The following is a 16,383-nucleotide window of genomic DNA, read 5'->3' on the forward strand; positions in this document are numbered from 1 at the left end:
ATCTCATAAATGTCACGTGTATTCATGATACCACTTTTATCATGATTAAATTATATAATACAAGTATTTTGAAAAATAAGATAATTTAACTGTATACTATACATCTCCTGAATATAAGTCTTTTCTATACGAAAGAATTTGTTTTTCTAAGTTTTGTAATATGAAACATAGATTAAGAATATCAATAATTTTTTTTTAGCCCTAAACCCTTATATAAGAAATTAAATCGTTAAATATACCATCTTTAAAATGCTGCTGCGCATTTCTTAATTCTTGAGGTACTAAAATACCAAACCAATGCACGGGGTTTGTAGGCATTTCTTCTATCTCCATTTTAGAAGTTTCTTTTGTTGTTATAACCGTCTTTAACTCAATTAACTGTATATCCTGATCAGAAATATTTCTATAAATAAGCTTCAATAAACATATTTAATTTACTTACACTCTATATATAGCTTTCATTCGTTTATCATAATTTTCTTGTATTGCAAGACATCTAGGAGTATAAAGATTAATGTAATTAGCTTTTGCTATAGAAAAATAGCCCTAACCAAGTGTTATTAAAGATATTTATAAATATTTTGAATTATATAAAAATAGAGTAATTACTTTTTTTAAGGTTTCACAAAGCATAAAAATAAGAGAAATATAGTCATCTATTAAAGAAAGATATTTAATTAGCGCATCATCCAACAATTGTAGCATTTTTGAGTTTTTTAAAAAAGATTTGAACCCTAACGTCAAGGTGTATATCGAGCAACCGCAGCTGTTCTTAACATCAACGCCATGTCACATGGACCACTAGAAGGGCCTAATTTTGACTTCAAAGAGATTCTTGACTCCCAGATTCCTTGTATAAAGGAATTAGCAAAGGTTAGTTGCTTTTTTTAAGTTTTTTAGATTAATTTTAAGAAAGAACCATCTTCCTAATGCTTTAGAAAAAATATCATTATTAGAGAAAAAAACACGCAAAGTACCAATGATAAAGCTATATTATAACTTTTATTTAATTGAATATAGGCTTCAGATCTTTCTTCTACTTCCAGATTACTAGTTTTGATCGTTGAGCTTTGCAAAGATGCAAACGAATGGACTTTAATGTGTGAACAAGTTCAATTAATGTCAAAAAGACACGGACAATTTAAAAAAAGCCTTGTTGACATGATTCAAGAGGCTATAAAAGCTCTTGATTTTGTACCAAATCTTATGATTAAATTAGAATGTATAGAATCACTACGTTCTATTACAGAGGGAAAGGTTTTAAAAAATAAAAGTGAACGGCTATAAGTAAATACTAAATGTATAAAATAGATCTTTTTGGAGGCAGAAAGAGTATCTCTAACTAGGGATTTGGCAAAAATTAAAGAACAACAAAATAATATAAAAGAAGCAGCAGAACTTTTGTGCGAATTAAAAATTGAAACATTTGGTTCTGTTGATAAACGTGAGAAAACAGAATTTATTCTTGAGCAAATTAGGCTTTGTTTGGCTAAGTCTGATTATAACTTGGCGTCTATTATTTCTCGTAAAATATCAATTAAATATTTTCAAGAGGAAGGTGTTGAAGATTTGAAATTAAAATATTATGAATTGCTTATTCGTATTGGGTTATATGAAGACAATTATCTCGAAGTTTGTAAGTATTATAAAGCAGTCTACGATACACCTAGTATTATCCAAGATGAATCTAAATGGAAGGATGTATGTATAAATCATTTATTTTTTTAAATTGATCTGTAAAGGTTTTGCAAAATATAGTTTATTTTATTATTATATCTCCCTATGGAAATGAACAGTCTAATCTTTTACATCATACATTAGCAGATCCTAAATTACAATCACTTCCGGTTCATTATGAACTTATAAAATATTTCACCAAAATAGAGCTTATGCGATGGCCAAAAATTAAAGAAATTTATGGAGAACTTTTTCGAAAAACTTCTGTTTTTGATCTTAATGATGAAAAAGGTAAAAAACGGTGGGCTGATTTGAAAAAACGAATTATTGAACATGTAGAAATTATTTCTTTTGCTTAAGTATTCATTTTAATGTTAATAGAACATTCGTGTTGTATCTAAGTATTATTTGAGAATTCGGTTAAGCCGATTAAACATGCTTCTTGATTTAAATGAGAGAGAAACAGAAGAATATTTATCAAATTTAGTTACATCAGGTGTTATTTATGCACGTATTGATAGGCCTGCACAAACCGTTAGTTTTATGAAACCAAAAAATGCCAACGTGATATTAAATGAATGGAGCTGGAACATTGGCACTCTTTTAGAAAAAATTGAAAAAGTTAGACAAATGATCTTAAAAGAAGAAATGCAAGCAAAACTCAGTGTGTAGTATTATATTACATATAATTAGATGTATGCATCTATATCTAATACATTACATTATTTCATTTTTTCTATAAAAGACTGCCATATCTATTAAGTATAAGTTCATATTTTAATGTAAATTATATATTTAAAAACATTAAAACATACATTTATAAAATTTGAGATTCGTCTGAAGAAAACGGTGTTTCAACCCGTGGGATATTTTTAAAACATAATAAACTACATATTTTTCTTTTTATTGGAAGTGACCATGTACCTACGAAACCATCCCACCATTCAAATACATCTACATCTGAGTCCACCATAGGTTTCTGACAGATTTCACAAGATATATGATATTTTCCAGCTTCGTATGCTTTTTTAATCTTTGGAATAAAACAAAATTTCGTTTCCCATTTTTGAATATCCGATTTTGCAATTAATGAAGATGCGATTACCCTAGCACTGAGTTCAAGTAATTTTGGAACATTTGAATCCGTTTTTATTAGATCTACACAAGAATATCGAAGAACAGGTGAAGTAAGTGATTGAAAGGATGTTTGAGATGAATATGCAATCGGACAATCTCGTAAAGGATTCGGCGATATTGATAAAATCTGCAATTTTTTAAGGAAAAGTAATGTCGATGGGAAATAAGTCTGTAAAAAGTAAATCTTTGTTTTTATTTTAATGAAAAAACTTTACAAGTTTATTCTGTCCCAAATTCAACTCAACTAAATTCACCAAACGACCAATAGATGATGGTATCATTTTCAAATCGTTGTTTCCTAATATTAAATTAATATTTCCCATATTTAAATAGAAAATAACAACTAAGCGATAAAACTGTAAGAGTAAAAAGATCAAAAAGTCCACTAGGAAGTTTATAAATCATATTTCCAGATAAAAATATTTTAAGACGAGGTATCAACGGCTTCTCATTTTCAGGATCTAATCGTCTAACAAGACTAGTTAACTCCGAGATATTTTCAGGAATTTCAACAATATTACACTCTCTAAAGTCATTAACTTAGACCTCAAAAAAATCCAAACCTACGACAACTGAAGAACTTCCTCTCCTTCTTCAATAGCATTTGTAATCGCTTCATTGAAAAGACTTATAGGAGTCAAATCTCTACGTTTTTTATTAAAATCCTTATTTCGCTGATGATATTGAATATGAACATAAGGCTGCTCAACTAACAAATCCTCCTCGTATTCATAATCATGTTCCCTCTTAAGATTAAACCTATTTGGATCATTTAAACTGCAAATTTTCCGAAACTTCTCTGTATTTGAAATATAATCTCGTTTTGAATATGAACCAAATTCATAAGACTTTTCTCTCGATAAAATAGTACTAAATGGAAGCAAAGGGTTCATTTCTTAATAAAAACACTCTGTTTCATCATATTAGAAGCTCTAAAATATCAAACAAATTCTATAAATTTTTTTAATAAAACAATAAAGTTGAAAATCTGAAAACTCGTCATGGCAACATAACGTCAAAAATAATAAAGGTGAGATATGAAAAAAAGGAGAGAAATTAGAGTATTTTTTAGAGAATAGGGACCCTTTAATAAAGAACAGAGAAGAGTATTTAACATGATTATAGATAGATGAGAAAAAAAACAAAAAAAATGATAAGAAATGAGACTAAAATGATTATTTCAGGACCTATTGATGTAGAAACAAATCAACGTGGAGTATTTCCAGAATTAATAGAATTGAATGAATCATCAGAAAGTGACGATTCACTTCCTCTTGATGGCGTTTCGTATTTGAAGAAAGTGCGTATAGAAGCGAAGCATAGACCAATTATTAAGGCGGTTGAAGCGCCTCCAACAGCAATGACAATAACACAAATATCAGAACCAAAAATAAATAATAAAGCAGAAGAGATATACTCAAGTGTTTGGGAGGAAAAGTTTTTAAAGAGTTTTATAAAACTGCGGAGAAACCTTAATTTGCAAACAAAGTCTGTTATATTAAGACCATTACCAAAAGATAAAATAGAATGGCGCCGATTAATTTTGGAAGAATTAGAACCCCCTAGTATATCATTACTTAACTCTATTAATCAATGTACTGCTTTAAATTTATTAAAATGGAATACAGAATGGTTTTCATACAATAGTCCTGAACAACAAGTAATATTATATGGAAAAATAAATGCAAAATAAGATTGATTGTTGCAGATAATGTGGATATTTTTTCTTCTTATAAAAATAGATATGGTTATGACATCAGATGAACTCAGTATTTTAAGAGAACTTTGTAAAAAATGCTTATTTCTTAGAAATTCGGTTTCATCAAATAAAAGAATACACAATGAAATACTAACATTTTCCTAGAAAAAAAACCTACCTTTACACATTCAATCCAATATAGATATGGTTATTTCAATTGTTGGAAATATATTTGGTCAAAAAGACTTACTTTTAAATAAATTTTAATATAAAAAATTACTATTTAAGTAACTTATCAAAAATGCATATATAAGATCATAAATATGTTATTAAAAATAAAATATTTAAGATATTTAACGTTGTCTTTTTGATCTTTCCATTTCTTCTTTACTCATTGAGCTTCCTTGCATGTCATACATACTTGCAGTCATACGTTTAAGATTGCTAGCAGCACCCTCTTGATATAAATTGCTTGATGCAGATTTGGATTCTGCTTTGGCCTTTTGTTCTTTCCATTTAGGATCTAACATCTCAATACGCATATGTTCTTCAAGTTCATTAGAAGGAATCGCAAGATTGCATTGAGGACAAATAAGAGTATTTTCTATTTTTTTCAAGGCTATTATGTATATTAGTAAAAAATTAGGATTAACGATAAAATAACCTTTTGGAACATAGTTTGTGCGAATCTTCATAGGAAGACCTGCTTTACTTTGTTGTTGTGCATGACGAACTTTTGCTTGATATTCTCTCCTTTCTTTAATAGCTTCATTTTCCTCATCAGAATCTGCTTCGATATCCATCTCTACACCTTCTTCTTCATGAGTTGGTTGCTCTTTTTCAATCTGTGAAGAATATGGCTGAGAGACATTATATGAAATATCCTCAGAAGGTGTATTAAAATCCTGATACATAGCCATCATTTGTTTTTGTTCCAGAGTTGCAGATTGCAAAACATTCAGTGAAATAGGAGTAGGCAAATCCATTTGATCGTCTGCATTTGTAAATTCAATAGTCTCTACAATTACGAAATCATGCCAATCAATCTGTGCATATTCAACTAAATATAATCAGACTTTAGATGTTGTTAAGATAATTAATCTTACTTTTTTCCCGATCCTCCTCCTCTTGTTTTAACTTTTGTTGTTCTTCTTGATATTTTTGCCATGCAACTCTTTTTCGAATAACTTCTAACAGCTGATACTTATTTTCTATATTTCTTTTCAATATGCTATTTGTATTTTTAGGGGGAATTAATATCCTTGTATATTGTTTAACAAGTTTTGTAAAATATTGAAAAAGAGAATGATTCGGACGTAAAAAATCAAACTGAAAATTCCTACTTTCTCTTTGAGAAAGAGTTGTCTGAAACTCTCTCCCATTTCTCGCAACAAACTGAGCAGTTAACTTCAATATATCCCTATAAACGTTTATACGTTAATAATATATAAATATTTACCAAACATACAAATCAGTCGCTGAAATAGCAGGTAAAGAAACAGAAAAATAAAATTTAGGTGGCTCTAGAAAAGACACCTTGTCAGGAATATTTTTTGATGCATTTTTAGCCGTTTTAGAAGAATCTTCCCGTACTACAGGTGACAAGAATTTCCCTTTCTTACATTCTTCAAGACGAAACTCATAATACTTATAATATGGATCAACCGGGTTTAAAAAACAAAATTTAGAATTATTTTTCTCTTTTTCTCTAATTTTCTCCTCAAATCCAATACCATTTCTTGAAACATAATTTGCCGTTTTTTCTACAATTTCTAATCAAAAATAAGACATAAAACATATAAAAAACCCTACAAACAACATACCTCTAATATCTAACGGTGGCAAAATCATACCCATATGTGCTAATGGGGGGATTAAAGGGTTTATTCCATTTGTTTGTGGTGTACTAGTTACACCATTGTTTTGAGCCATATTTAAAGATATTAAAACAATTTAAAAGAAAAAAAAACAGTAGAGGTCTTTTAAATAAAATATAAACCAAGGAAAGGAGTTCTTTAGATGTTTATATGGTAGTTTATAAGCTTAATAAAGAATACTATAACTATGGTTATCTTTTGAAAGGTTGTCGAACCTTGAAGGATTTAAAAGAAAAATTCAAACTAAAAAAATAATAAAACAACAAGATATAGAATGGTTTCATATAAAAAAGAAAGATTTTATATATATTTTTGATTAGCCAATATTTCACCTTTAACTAAAGAACCTCGAGCAGGTGGAAGAGGCATTGCAGTAATGGTTGTTTTTAAATTAGAATCAACCTGAATAGTTAGTTTTACTTTTGCATCAGATGTAATATTTTGAAGAATGCATTCAGCTATTTTTTGTGATGGAAGTAAAATTCTTAATGTTTCTTGTATAGAAGAGTTATCACTATCAGAAGCCGAAGTTTGAGATATTTTAGTGTTTTTTAAATCAATATGACCAATTCCTTCACATATAATAATATGAAAATCATCAAGATCAGGTGGTCTATCAAGAATAATACTTTTTTGAACAGGAACAGGTGTATATGATTGAATTATAGGAATAAATCTCATTTCATCATCAGATTTAATAACAACACCAATAGGATTTAATAGATGAGGTGTAGAGGTAATGCCTGGGTGCATTAAGTTATCAATTTCTGATTTAGTGAAAGAAGAAATCAAAGAAGCCTGTATTGCAGCACCATAACATTCAATGTCAGATGGATTTAATTTAGAAGTATGCAAAGATTGTGAACGAATTAGAGTTTTTTCTGGAAAAATAGAGCTAAACATATTTGAAATCTTAGGTATATGGGAAGTTCCTCCAGCAAGAATAAGTTCATCTATATCAAAATCTTCTAATTGAGCCTTTTTGATAACATTTTTTATCAATAAAACCATTTCATTAAAAATATGTTTTCCCAATATTTCAAAACGAATTCTATTTATATTAGAGAAAAAATCATACCCATTAAACATGCATTCGATACTAATTGTCGAAAAAGTATTAGAACTAAGACTTTTTTTGGTTGCTTCACATTCTACCCTTAATTTAGCCATTGCTTTGGCATCTTCACTAGGATCCAAATTATATTTTTTTTGAAATTCTTTTATAAAATAATCAACAAGGCAATTATCTAAAAACCACCCTCCCAATTTTTCATTACTCTGAGTTGCTAAAATTGTATATATTCCATTTCTAAAAGCAATAACGGTTGCATCACTTCTAATTTCTCCAAAATCTGCAACAACAACTATTTTATCAATTGGCTCTAAATATTCAGCTTCTTCCGAATATGCAAGAACTTCTGCAATTGATTCTTTTATAAATTGTAGAATATTAAGGCCTGCCTTTTTTGCGCATTTTTCCAAAATTTCTATTTGTGTAGACGAAAAGTCAGTAGGAATAGTAAAAACAGCATCCATAATAGGTTTTCCAATATATTCCATTGCACATTTTTTCAAATATTTTAAATGAGAAACTATTGCTTCATCTAAGGTAATTATTTGCTCATTAAATTCACCTTGGTCAGAAACGCTAGTGATTGTGTATACTAATTGATTATTTAAAATACTAGGTTGAGCTGAACAACAATTTTCAAATAAATCTACAGAATCAATTCTAATAATTAAATTTTATATATTTTTATATTTTCATAAAACTTACTTTTTCCCAAGAAATTTTTTATAATGAATTATTGTATTTTTTGAATTTCTTATAAGCTGAAATTTCGCCTGCATACCATGATATTCCTCACCACTCAAATATGATAAAGCCGTAGGGATCTGACGTTCTCCCTCTTCATTAGTAATAATAATAATTTTTCCATTCTAGAAATATGTTAATTTAGTTTTCCCTTCTTAAAAAAAATCAAACTTCATTCGTATAAGAAATAGAGCTATTTGCATTTCCCATTCGAATACAAATTATAACTGGTTTAGCTTTTTCATTACAAGTATTCATTTTTTCTTCTAAAAACTCAAGAAAGCTGAGAAAAATAACCAAAAAAAAACAGATTTTTCTGAAGAATATTCACAACTAAATCAAACCCATTAAGTATAATACAAAATAATATATATTTAAGAAATACTAGGAAAAACATATATTTGATTCAGATCTTTTTTAATATATCAAAATATAAACAAGATAAATATACGAAAATAAATCAGAAATTTAATTTTTAAAAATAATTTTCTTGTATTTATCATATAAAATTTTAGTTAAGTTTTTATCTAAAATAAATAAATATATGAATAAATTTCAATTAAAAGATAAAATTGTTCTAAAACATAATAATTAAGACATTTTTTTGAAAAAAAAAAAGAAAAAAATTAACATATTAAAATTTTTAAAATCTTTAAAAATTAAAAATTCTAAAAAATATGTAAAAAAATATTGACTAATGATTAATTTATGTATCAAAATTAGAATTCAATAATAATTTATATTAAAAAAATAGTTATAGACTCGATATTTGATACGAACGACCTTAAAATATTAATAAACCATTAAACCAAGAATTTTATCCTAAAAAAAAGGATAAATTAATAATTAAAAGAAGGAAACAAATACATACATTGTTGTCTTATATTTTAAGGGATTTCAGTCTTTTTTTTTACAATTAAATTTGAATTAATATTAAGATCACAAGACATCAATTTATCAAACCATATATTTTATATTTTTTCAGAATTTTTTATTAGAAAAAGAACAAGAAAGAGCTTATTTATATTAAAATATTTTATAAAAAATGGGGGGAGGTGATTTGAATATGAAAAGTAAGTTTTTTATCCATTTATTCTAAATAAATATTTATTTTTTATTATAGAATCCTGGCATCCCCTCTTGTATTCTCAATTAAAAGATAAAAATCTATGTTCTAATATTTTCTTAGGATTCGCAATCAAGAGAAGGTATGGATGGAGGAGAAAAAAGCCTTGGAAGAAAGAAAAAGAATTGAACAAATAAAAAAGGAAATAGAAGAAGAAAGACAGCTTCAAGAATTGCAAAAATTACAAGAAGCATCAGGCGGAAAGTAGGGAATACTTTATATTAGTTTTTAAAGTTAATAAAATCTAGAAAACGTGTAGAGCGTTTAGATTGGATGTATGCAGCACCACATCTTTCAGATGATTCAAAAACAACCGAAGAAATGGAGGCATATTTATTAGGGAGAAAAAGAATAGACGAAATTCTTAAAGATGATAATACAAAGGTATATTAAGAACAATTTATTCTGTATTTTATTCAATTCTTAAGCTTGAAAATGGAAAAAAACCATTTATTGCTACACAAAATGCAAACACGGTAAGAGACATTCAAAATAAAATACGGGAAGATCCTTTGCTGGTTATTAAAAAACAAGAACAAGCACAATATGAAGCTATTAGAAATAACCCTATTAAATTGCGTCAACTTATGGAAGCACAAAATGAAAAAAAAAGAAAGGAAAATAAAAATAGCCATCATTATTCACATCATTCACCATCAAAACATAGTAATGGCGAATCAAGAAGCCGCAATCTACATCAACGACATTTAGATCGATCTCCATCTAGACATCATTATAATCGTACCTTGAAATCACCTATTTCTCGCTCATCAAGATCCATATCACCACGCCGATCTTCCCGTTCTGAAAGATGCTATGAAAGATCATATGTTTCAAATCACTGGACCTCAAAAACAACAAATGCATCAAACAATACCATTAATGGCAAACACAAAGAAAATGAAAAAGAAAGAGAAGAACGGCTTGCTGCTATGACAAAAAATGCAGAAACACTAGATAAAGAACGTCAAAAGCGTTTACTGGAGCTCTCTAAACGAGAGGCAGAGGATGAAAAAAGAGAACATGAAGAAAGAATGGCAAATAAGAAATGGGGTGATAATAAAAGCACTTATTTAAGAGAAGTGGCGAGACAAACATATGGAGAATCAATGGATTTATCTGAACGAATACGAAGAAACGGTCAAACTCGATTAGGCGATTAATTTTTTTAAAAAAAATATATACATATAAACAAAAAAAGATTTAAAAAAATATACAAAAATAAATATCAGAAAAGAAGAAAAGACGCTAATAACGATATAAGAAAGATTTATTAATATCTTAAACACAAGTCATTCAAATAGTGTTTCTTCGGATGAGTCCGAAAAAAACTAACGTAACGCACACGAACAACAAACATATATTGAATACGTGATGGTCTTTTGTTTATCTTCACCCAAAGCATTACACCGAAAAATTGTAATTTTAGGTGACGGAGGTCAGTATTAAATGATACTTTGATGAATATAAAAATTTTCATATTCATCAACTTTATTAAATTCATTACAATAAAAACTAAAAAACAGTAGCTTGTGGGAAAACATCATTATTAAACGTTTTTACTCGTATGTAAAATTTATGTTTATTATCATTTATTAAAAAAAAAGGCGGGTATTTTCCTCAAATTTATGAGCCAACAGTGTAAAATAAAAATCTTATATATTTGACAACTAAAGACAACAAGATTTGAAAATTATGTACATGACATATATGTGGATGGCCAACAAATTGAACTTAGCCTTTGGGATACTGCAGGTAAGAATTTTTATGGCAACTAATCAAATGCCAAACTGGTATCAAAATCTAAACATTTTTAAAGGACAAGAAGAATTTGACAGATTACGTTCACTTTCATACGCTGATACACATGTGATTATGATATGTTTTTCAGTTGACTCACGTGGTTCGCTTGAAAATGTTCAATCAAAATGGGTGGCAGAAATTGCAAGTCATTGTGAGGGCGTCAAACTTGTCCTCGTTGCACTTAAATGTGATTTACGCGAATTAGAAGATGAAATTGCATATAATGATCGGGGAATGAATGATCAGCATCGATATATTCAATATGAAGAAGGATTATCTGTTGCAAAATTTATTCGCGCAGTACGATATTTAGGTAATTAGTTTAAAAATGAAAATATTATATATAACTAATGCTGGTAGAATGTAGTGCTAAACATAATCGAGGAAAGATTAATATTTTTTCATAATATCCATTAATAATATTAATTTCAGGTGTTAACGAAGCTTTTACTGAAGCAGCACGTGTTGCCATTGCTGCAAAACCTAAGGGAGCATCTGCAGATGACAGATCATATCGTCAACGGAATTGTGATATCATGTAAAAAGAAACATTAATGCATTTTCAAATAACATTTTCTCAAAAAAACAACATATATTTAGTTTTTTCCTTTTCATCAAAACATACTAGTATTTGTATTTAAGAAATAAAATCATTTGTAGTAAAGTTTCTCAAGGGTTTAATTTGACTTTTATTTTAAATTTTAACTTTAGTAATTTTTCCGGCTTTTGCCATAATTAAAACTAAATTTCAAGCAGAATTATTGCTCTTAAAACTCTGATTAATGTTCATAAAAGTAAAATTTCCATAAATTATTAATACTATCAGCTAATTCATTAATCGCTTCATATTTCTTTCGATTAGGATCTTCTGTTTTTTCTAAAGTTAATATTTGATTCACTTGGTCAATTTTTCCTTTAATACGTCCATCTAAAATCAAATTAACCAATAATGCCTCAACATCGCTCGAAGTAATATTTAATTTCTTTCCAATGAAAGAAATACTAATCCGTGTATATGGTAGAATTAAACGTATAAGAATTTGACTTCGAATATTCTTCAATATGTCATCTATATAGGTCTGAATAAAAGAATCCCCCATAATTTCATCATAATGATCCTTCAGAATAGATTCTATCTTATAGATATCGTTTTCTTGATATGCATTAATTAAATCTATTATTGAAAGAAGCTGAGAATTATTTTTATAAGGATTTGTCTCTTGAGAATCAAAAGGATTAATATTGGACCCATTCAACATATTTGCCAATACTAAATATTTTAATACTCGAATCCTATGATGGGAACCTGCTTCATCATAATTCTTGAAAGATTCAAAAAAATCTGTCTGAGCTTTTTGCCATTGTTCTAAAAAAGTTAAAAAATGATAAAATAATTGATCATTCATGAACTTTCTTCCATATGCATTTTTCCTCCACATTCTCGAATAACACCCATAGTATATGGATGTATAATCGCAGATTTTATTTTTAATGTTTGATGATATAATTCCTAAAAAAAGTTAAAATATAGAAAAAATATAATATCATTGACTTTAAGCCTTTTATTATTTTTAGTTTCAGAATACATTTGTATTCCCAATGAATAAACTTCAAGAAGATATGCACTTTTAGATTGGTCAATAGATCCATCATGATTCTCACAAACATTATATAATTGTTTCAAAATCTAAAATAAAATAAGTTAAGTCTTTTTTTTTTGTAAAAAAAACTTTATTTAATCGTATATATTCTTTTTTTTCAAGCCATAATTTTGCAAGTTTCAAATTTGTTTTTAGCCAAAGTCTTTCGTTTTTAATTTCTTTAAGAAAATTTAGAGTAATAGAGCAAATTTCTTCCATAAATTTCATATCATTATCCAAAGAAACATAATCAAGAATATTATGAATAGATTTTTCACTATAATTTTTCGTCACTGATGATTTTGTATATGTCAAAAGCTCCTTATAATAAGCAATAACCTTAAGCGATTAAGAAATCATAATAAAAAACATTTCAATTTTTTCTACATCATTTTTTTTTCCCAATTTAAATAATAATTTCATAATTTGTTTATATGAACGAAATCCCCTCAAAAATAATAAGATTAATCCTCTTAAATACACCCCTGTTTACCAAATTCCTTTTGTTGTTTCTAATCTAACAACTTGTTTAAATTCTTCAATAGCTTGCATAGGTTCATTTTTTATTGCTGTAAAAGTCAAATTTATTCTTTTTCTATTATTAAAAAATACTTTTTGCATGATAATACATATTCTCTATATCAGCTTCAGGTTCTTCCTCATCTTCAAAATAAAAATCTTGATCTTCTGCCATAAAATCTTCCATTTTAAAATCAAATGTTAATTAATATTTTCAAATTAAATTCTAATAAAAAAAACACAGCCTTATTAAAGGAACCTTTCTCCCTAAATAAAGATATGTTTTTTTTTAAACAAAAATTCATTATTTACCTTAATATTTCTTTTAAAATACTTTTACATCGATTTACCGCAGAATTATAAATCATTCATGAATTATTTAACAGTTAAATTAAGAAATCATACAAAGCAATGAATGTAGAAACAAATATAGATCCACTTGTTCATGACTGTATTCCCATCCAAGAGCTACTGAAAGAATATCAAGAAAATGAGACTTTTTATAAAAAAATAAAAGTATATTGACATATCCTATTAATTAATGATTGATTGCTAGAAAGGCCTTAGGAAACATGTCATTATATCGGATAAAACGAGATGGTGATTGTTTTTATCGAGGTGATCATAAAACTTAATAATTATTTTATACTTATCTTTATTAGCTTTATGTTTTGGATGGCTTTGGACATTAATGCATCAAACACCAAGAGATTCTGAAAAGAATATAATTGAATTTAGTAGAACAACAGAACTACTTCAGAAAAGTGGTTTTGAATTATTATCGTATGAAGACTTGTATGAAGAAGCGTTGTTGGCATTAAGTCTTCTTAAACCAGACGAAAATCAGGATAATCAAGCTAAAGAAAAGGAACTACTTACTCTTATGAACATTCCTGAGAAAAGCAATGCTATTGTTGTATATTTTCGCTTTCTGACAAGTGCTTATATTAAACAAAACGCCCATAAATATGCACCATTTCTAGATGTTCCTAGTGTGGCTGATGTCTTTGCTTTTTGTCAAAACACTATAGAATGCATTGGAAAGGAAGCAGATCATGTCATGATCAATGCTTTATCCAAAGCACTTCAAGTATATTTGTCAATAATTTTAATTTTTTCTAATCAAATCAGGTTTGCATCCATATTTATTATATCGACAGAAGTGATTCAGACCAAGCTAAAAAATATGAGTTTACAGTAGAAAACGAAAACCCAATAACAATATGTCTTTTGTATCGTCCTGGACACTACGATTTTATTATAGATAAATAATTCTATTCATTATATTATATGATTCATACGCTCAAATTTCCATTTATTCAAAAATATTCCTTAATATAAAAATATTATATTAATATCCTATCCTTCAGATGTTTTATATTTTTTTTGTTTTTTAGATGTCCTGTTTTGAGTTTTTGAATAAGAGCCTGTTGTTCATTAAACATTAATAACACGGCAATTTAATATATACCCATAGATATCATCAAATCTTGAAAATGTTTTGTACTCGTTCCTATATCTTTTTCAATTTTGATTTGTTTAGCATCTAAACAAGTCTCTGACAATTTTGCATTTGATTCTTCAAATTTTATATGAACTCTTCCTTTAGATGACATATTTAGATTTAAACAGTCCTGAATATGTAGAGATTCTTTCTTATTATCATTCTTTAAATTTCCTGAAAGATCATGGGCTATAATACGACTAGCAACTTGTTTATTTAATGCCATTGTTCCTGAATAATCAGAATAGTATTTTACGGAATAATTAAGCAAATTACTTTTAGAAAATAACATTTCTATCTCCTTAATCTTCAAAACATATTCTTCAACTCTTTTTAACTCCTTCATTACTGCATGATTCTTAAGATCAACCTGATTTAATTTTAAAATCACTATAACACAATTAAAAAGTGAATAAGCTTCTTCAAACACAAAAACTAACTAAAAATCAATGAATTTATTGCATAACATAGTGTTATATAGAGTTTTGCCTTATCCAACATTGAAAGTTTTGATGAAAGTTCTGATAAATTATTTTGATCATTTAATTTAAATTCAAAAAAGATATTTTCCAAACAAAAAACCCTCTCCTTTAAATTCTCAATTAGAAGATTTAAATCTCCTTCATTTGGGTGTATTTTTGTTGCCATTTAATTCTATTTTTATTCAATATATCTTCGTTTTTTTAACGTTCAAGTCACACGAGACATGATTCTCTGATACTATATTTTGTCTTGAATAGATTTAAGTTAAAATTTGTTCAATATATTAACACAAATATCAAAAAAAAAGATTAATAAAGGTTATTAAATTTATTTATGATACATTTACATTCCAACTATCTTTTATCAAAATACGTACATAAGATATACCTAGTTATACGTAGATTTAGTAATTAAATATATTGAAAATATATAGGATATGTTTTATATTTTATCTTTTTATCTACACTTTATATATTTTGTAACGAATTTTTAAGGTATTAATAAAATAAAAATTATTTTATTATTAAATAAAATATGGCAACTCGTGCACGTGCAGAAAAGGGCCGGTTTATGGCCGGGAATACAGAACTTGATATTATCCCGCAAAAATGGAAGCAGGAATGGGTATTTCATCAAAGTTCTAAGGATGGAAAAAGCAATAATAATATTGGTTTTAAAACCCTTTGTTGGGTTCCAGTTAAAGATATCGAAACATCAGAATCTATTAAAACATCAGAAGTCGAGGATGTTCCTAATTTAGCAGGAACGATGAGTTCGGAGGAAAATAAAGAGCAAAAGTCAGTGATGGAAAATTAAAAGAAAAAATAGAAGAAAATAAATAATAATTTAAGCAATTTATTGTATATACTTCGATGTTAGAAGAATTTTATAAAAAAATAAAGTTTAAAGAAATGCAATAAAACTTTAGATTGTTTCGCAAGATTTATTATCTAAGATTCAGATTCAGTGTAATTTAAAAAAGAGCTAAAGGTGCATATAAATTTAAATATTGTGTAAAAATAAAAATATTTTTTCAAAAGAGTATAAATATAAAACATCTACACAATACTTAAAATGTTGAATAAAATCCTACTATTATTAA

At 27.4% G+C, this 16,383-nt stretch overlaps 12 protein-coding genes across 12 annotated transcripts; 6 read left to right on the top strand and 6 right to left on the bottom strand.

Annotated features, from left to right (window-relative positions):
* Positions 1-105: 105 nt before the first annotated feature.
* Positions 106-705, bottom strand: PNEG_00846 (hypothetical protein; the record flags this gene model as incomplete). The annotated part of the gene is made up of 3 exons (XM_007874564.1): positions 106-403; positions 443-546; positions 610-705. 3 exons carry the CDS (start codon positions 703-705, stop codon positions 202-204), a joined length of 402 nt encoding a protein of 133 aa, XP_007872755.1. The 3' UTR covers positions 106-201.
* Positions 706-772: 67 nt separating this feature from the next.
* PNEG_00847 (hypothetical protein) lies at positions 773-2,423 on the top strand. The gene is made up of 6 exons (XM_007874565.1): positions 773-873; positions 917-973; positions 1,021-1,257; positions 1,312-1,701; positions 1,743-2,012; positions 2,059-2,423. The coding sequence occupies exons 1-6, from the start codon at positions 787-789 to the stop codon at positions 2,347-2,349; spliced, it is 1,332 nt and encodes a 443-aa protein (XP_007872756.1). The 5' UTR covers positions 773-786; the 3' UTR covers positions 2,350-2,423.
* A 71-nt stretch (positions 2,424-2,494) lies between these two features.
* PNEG_00848 (hypothetical protein) lies at positions 2,495-3,778 on the bottom strand (the record flags this gene model as incomplete). The annotated part of the gene is made up of 4 exons (XM_007874566.1): positions 3,382-3,778; positions 3,159-3,340; positions 3,030-3,112; positions 2,495-2,983 (listed from the first exon to the last, which is right to left on the bottom strand). Exons 1-4 carry the CDS (start codon positions 3,705-3,707, stop codon positions 2,495-2,497), a joined length of 1,080 nt encoding a protein of 359 aa, XP_007872757.1. The 5' UTR covers positions 3,708-3,778.
* A 61-nt stretch (positions 3,779-3,839) lies between these two features.
* Positions 3,840-4,817, top strand: PNEG_00849 (hypothetical protein). The gene is made up of 3 exons (XM_007874567.1): positions 3,840-4,474; positions 4,523-4,630; positions 4,679-4,817. The coding sequence occupies exons 1-3, from the start codon at positions 3,944-3,946 to the stop codon at positions 4,778-4,780; spliced, it is 741 nt and encodes a 246-aa protein (XP_007872758.1). The 5' UTR covers positions 3,840-3,943; the 3' UTR covers positions 4,781-4,817.
* Positions 4,627-6,524, bottom strand: PNEG_00850 (hypothetical protein). Its single transcript, XM_007874568.1, has 5 exons — positions 6,337-6,524; positions 5,982-6,285; positions 5,620-5,933; positions 5,178-5,573; positions 4,627-5,132 (listed from the first exon to the last, which is right to left on the bottom strand). The coding sequence occupies exons 1-5, from the start codon at positions 6,443-6,445 to the stop codon at positions 4,867-4,869; spliced, it is 1,389 nt and encodes a 462-aa protein (XP_007872759.1). The 5' UTR covers positions 6,446-6,524; the 3' UTR covers positions 4,627-4,866.
* Positions 6,525-6,673: 149 nt separating this feature from the next.
* PNEG_00851 (hypothetical protein) lies at positions 6,674-8,464 on the bottom strand (the record flags this gene model as incomplete). Its single annotated transcript, XM_007874569.1, has 3 exons — positions 6,674-8,122; positions 8,168-8,331; positions 8,378-8,464. The coding sequence occupies 3 exons, from the start codon at positions 8,462-8,464 to the stop codon at positions 6,691-6,693; spliced, it is 1,683 nt and encodes a 560-aa protein (XP_007872760.1). The 3' UTR covers positions 6,674-6,690.
* A 787-nt stretch (positions 8,465-9,251) lies between these two features.
* PNEG_00852 (hypothetical protein) lies at positions 9,252-10,618 on the top strand (the record flags this gene model as incomplete). Its single annotated transcript, XM_007874570.1, has 5 exons — positions 9,252-9,279; positions 9,330-9,348; positions 9,396-9,536; positions 9,581-9,716; positions 9,761-10,618. 5 exons carry the CDS (start codon positions 9,252-9,254, stop codon positions 10,493-10,495), a joined length of 1,059 nt encoding a protein of 352 aa, XP_007872761.1. The 3' UTR covers positions 10,496-10,618.
* An 88-nt stretch (positions 10,619-10,706) lies between these two features.
* On the top strand, positions 10,707-11,677 carry PNEG_00853 (GTP-binding protein rho3; the record flags this gene model as incomplete). Its single annotated transcript, XM_007874571.1, has 6 exons — positions 10,707-10,770; positions 10,862-10,897; positions 10,940-10,973; positions 11,017-11,087; positions 11,152-11,448; positions 11,568-11,677. 6 exons carry the CDS (start codon positions 10,707-10,709, stop codon positions 11,675-11,677), a joined length of 612 nt encoding a protein of 203 aa, XP_007872762.1.
* A 237-nt stretch (positions 11,678-11,914) lies between these two features.
* PNEG_00854 (hypothetical protein) lies at positions 11,915-13,481 on the bottom strand (the record flags this gene model as incomplete). The annotated part of the gene is made up of 7 exons (XM_007874572.1): positions 11,915-12,501; positions 12,546-12,645; positions 12,688-12,822; positions 12,866-13,114; positions 13,163-13,223; positions 13,269-13,344; positions 13,388-13,481. The coding sequence occupies 7 exons, from the start codon at positions 13,479-13,481 to the stop codon at positions 11,915-11,917; spliced, it is 1,302 nt and encodes a 433-aa protein (XP_007872763.1).
* A 191-nt stretch (positions 13,482-13,672) lies between these two features.
* Positions 13,673-14,582, top strand: PNEG_00855 (hypothetical protein). The gene is made up of 4 exons (XM_007874573.1): positions 13,673-13,810; positions 13,855-13,912; positions 13,957-14,384; positions 14,426-14,582. Exons 1-4 carry the CDS (start codon positions 13,706-13,708, stop codon positions 14,564-14,566), a joined length of 732 nt encoding a protein of 243 aa, XP_007872764.1. The 5' UTR covers positions 13,673-13,705; the 3' UTR covers positions 14,567-14,582.
* Positions 13,737-15,446, bottom strand: PNEG_00856 (hypothetical protein; the record flags this gene model as incomplete). The annotated part of the gene is made up of 5 exons (XM_007874575.1): positions 13,737-14,120; positions 14,174-14,721; positions 14,766-15,029; positions 15,075-15,188; positions 15,239-15,446. The coding sequence occupies 4 exons, from the start codon at positions 15,444-15,446 to the stop codon at positions 14,654-14,656; spliced, it is 654 nt and encodes a 217-aa protein (XP_007872766.1). The 3' UTR covers positions 13,737-14,120; positions 14,174-14,653.
* A 369-nt stretch (positions 15,447-15,815) lies between these two features.
* On the top strand, positions 15,816-16,097 carry PNEG_00857 (hypothetical protein; the record flags this gene model as incomplete). Its single annotated transcript, XM_007874576.1, has 1 exon — positions 15,816-16,097. One exon carries the CDS (start codon positions 15,816-15,818, stop codon positions 16,095-16,097), a length of 282 nt encoding a protein of 93 aa, XP_007872767.1.
* Positions 16,098-16,383: the final 286 nt, after the last annotated feature.

The sequence above is a fragment of the Pneumocystis murina genome (assembly GCF_000349005.2).
Source record: "Pneumocystis murina B123 chromosome Unknown supercont1.3, whole genome shotgun sequence".
Lineage (NCBI taxonomy): Eukaryota > Fungi > Ascomycota > Pneumocystomycetes > Pneumocystales > Pneumocystaceae > Pneumocystis > Pneumocystis murina.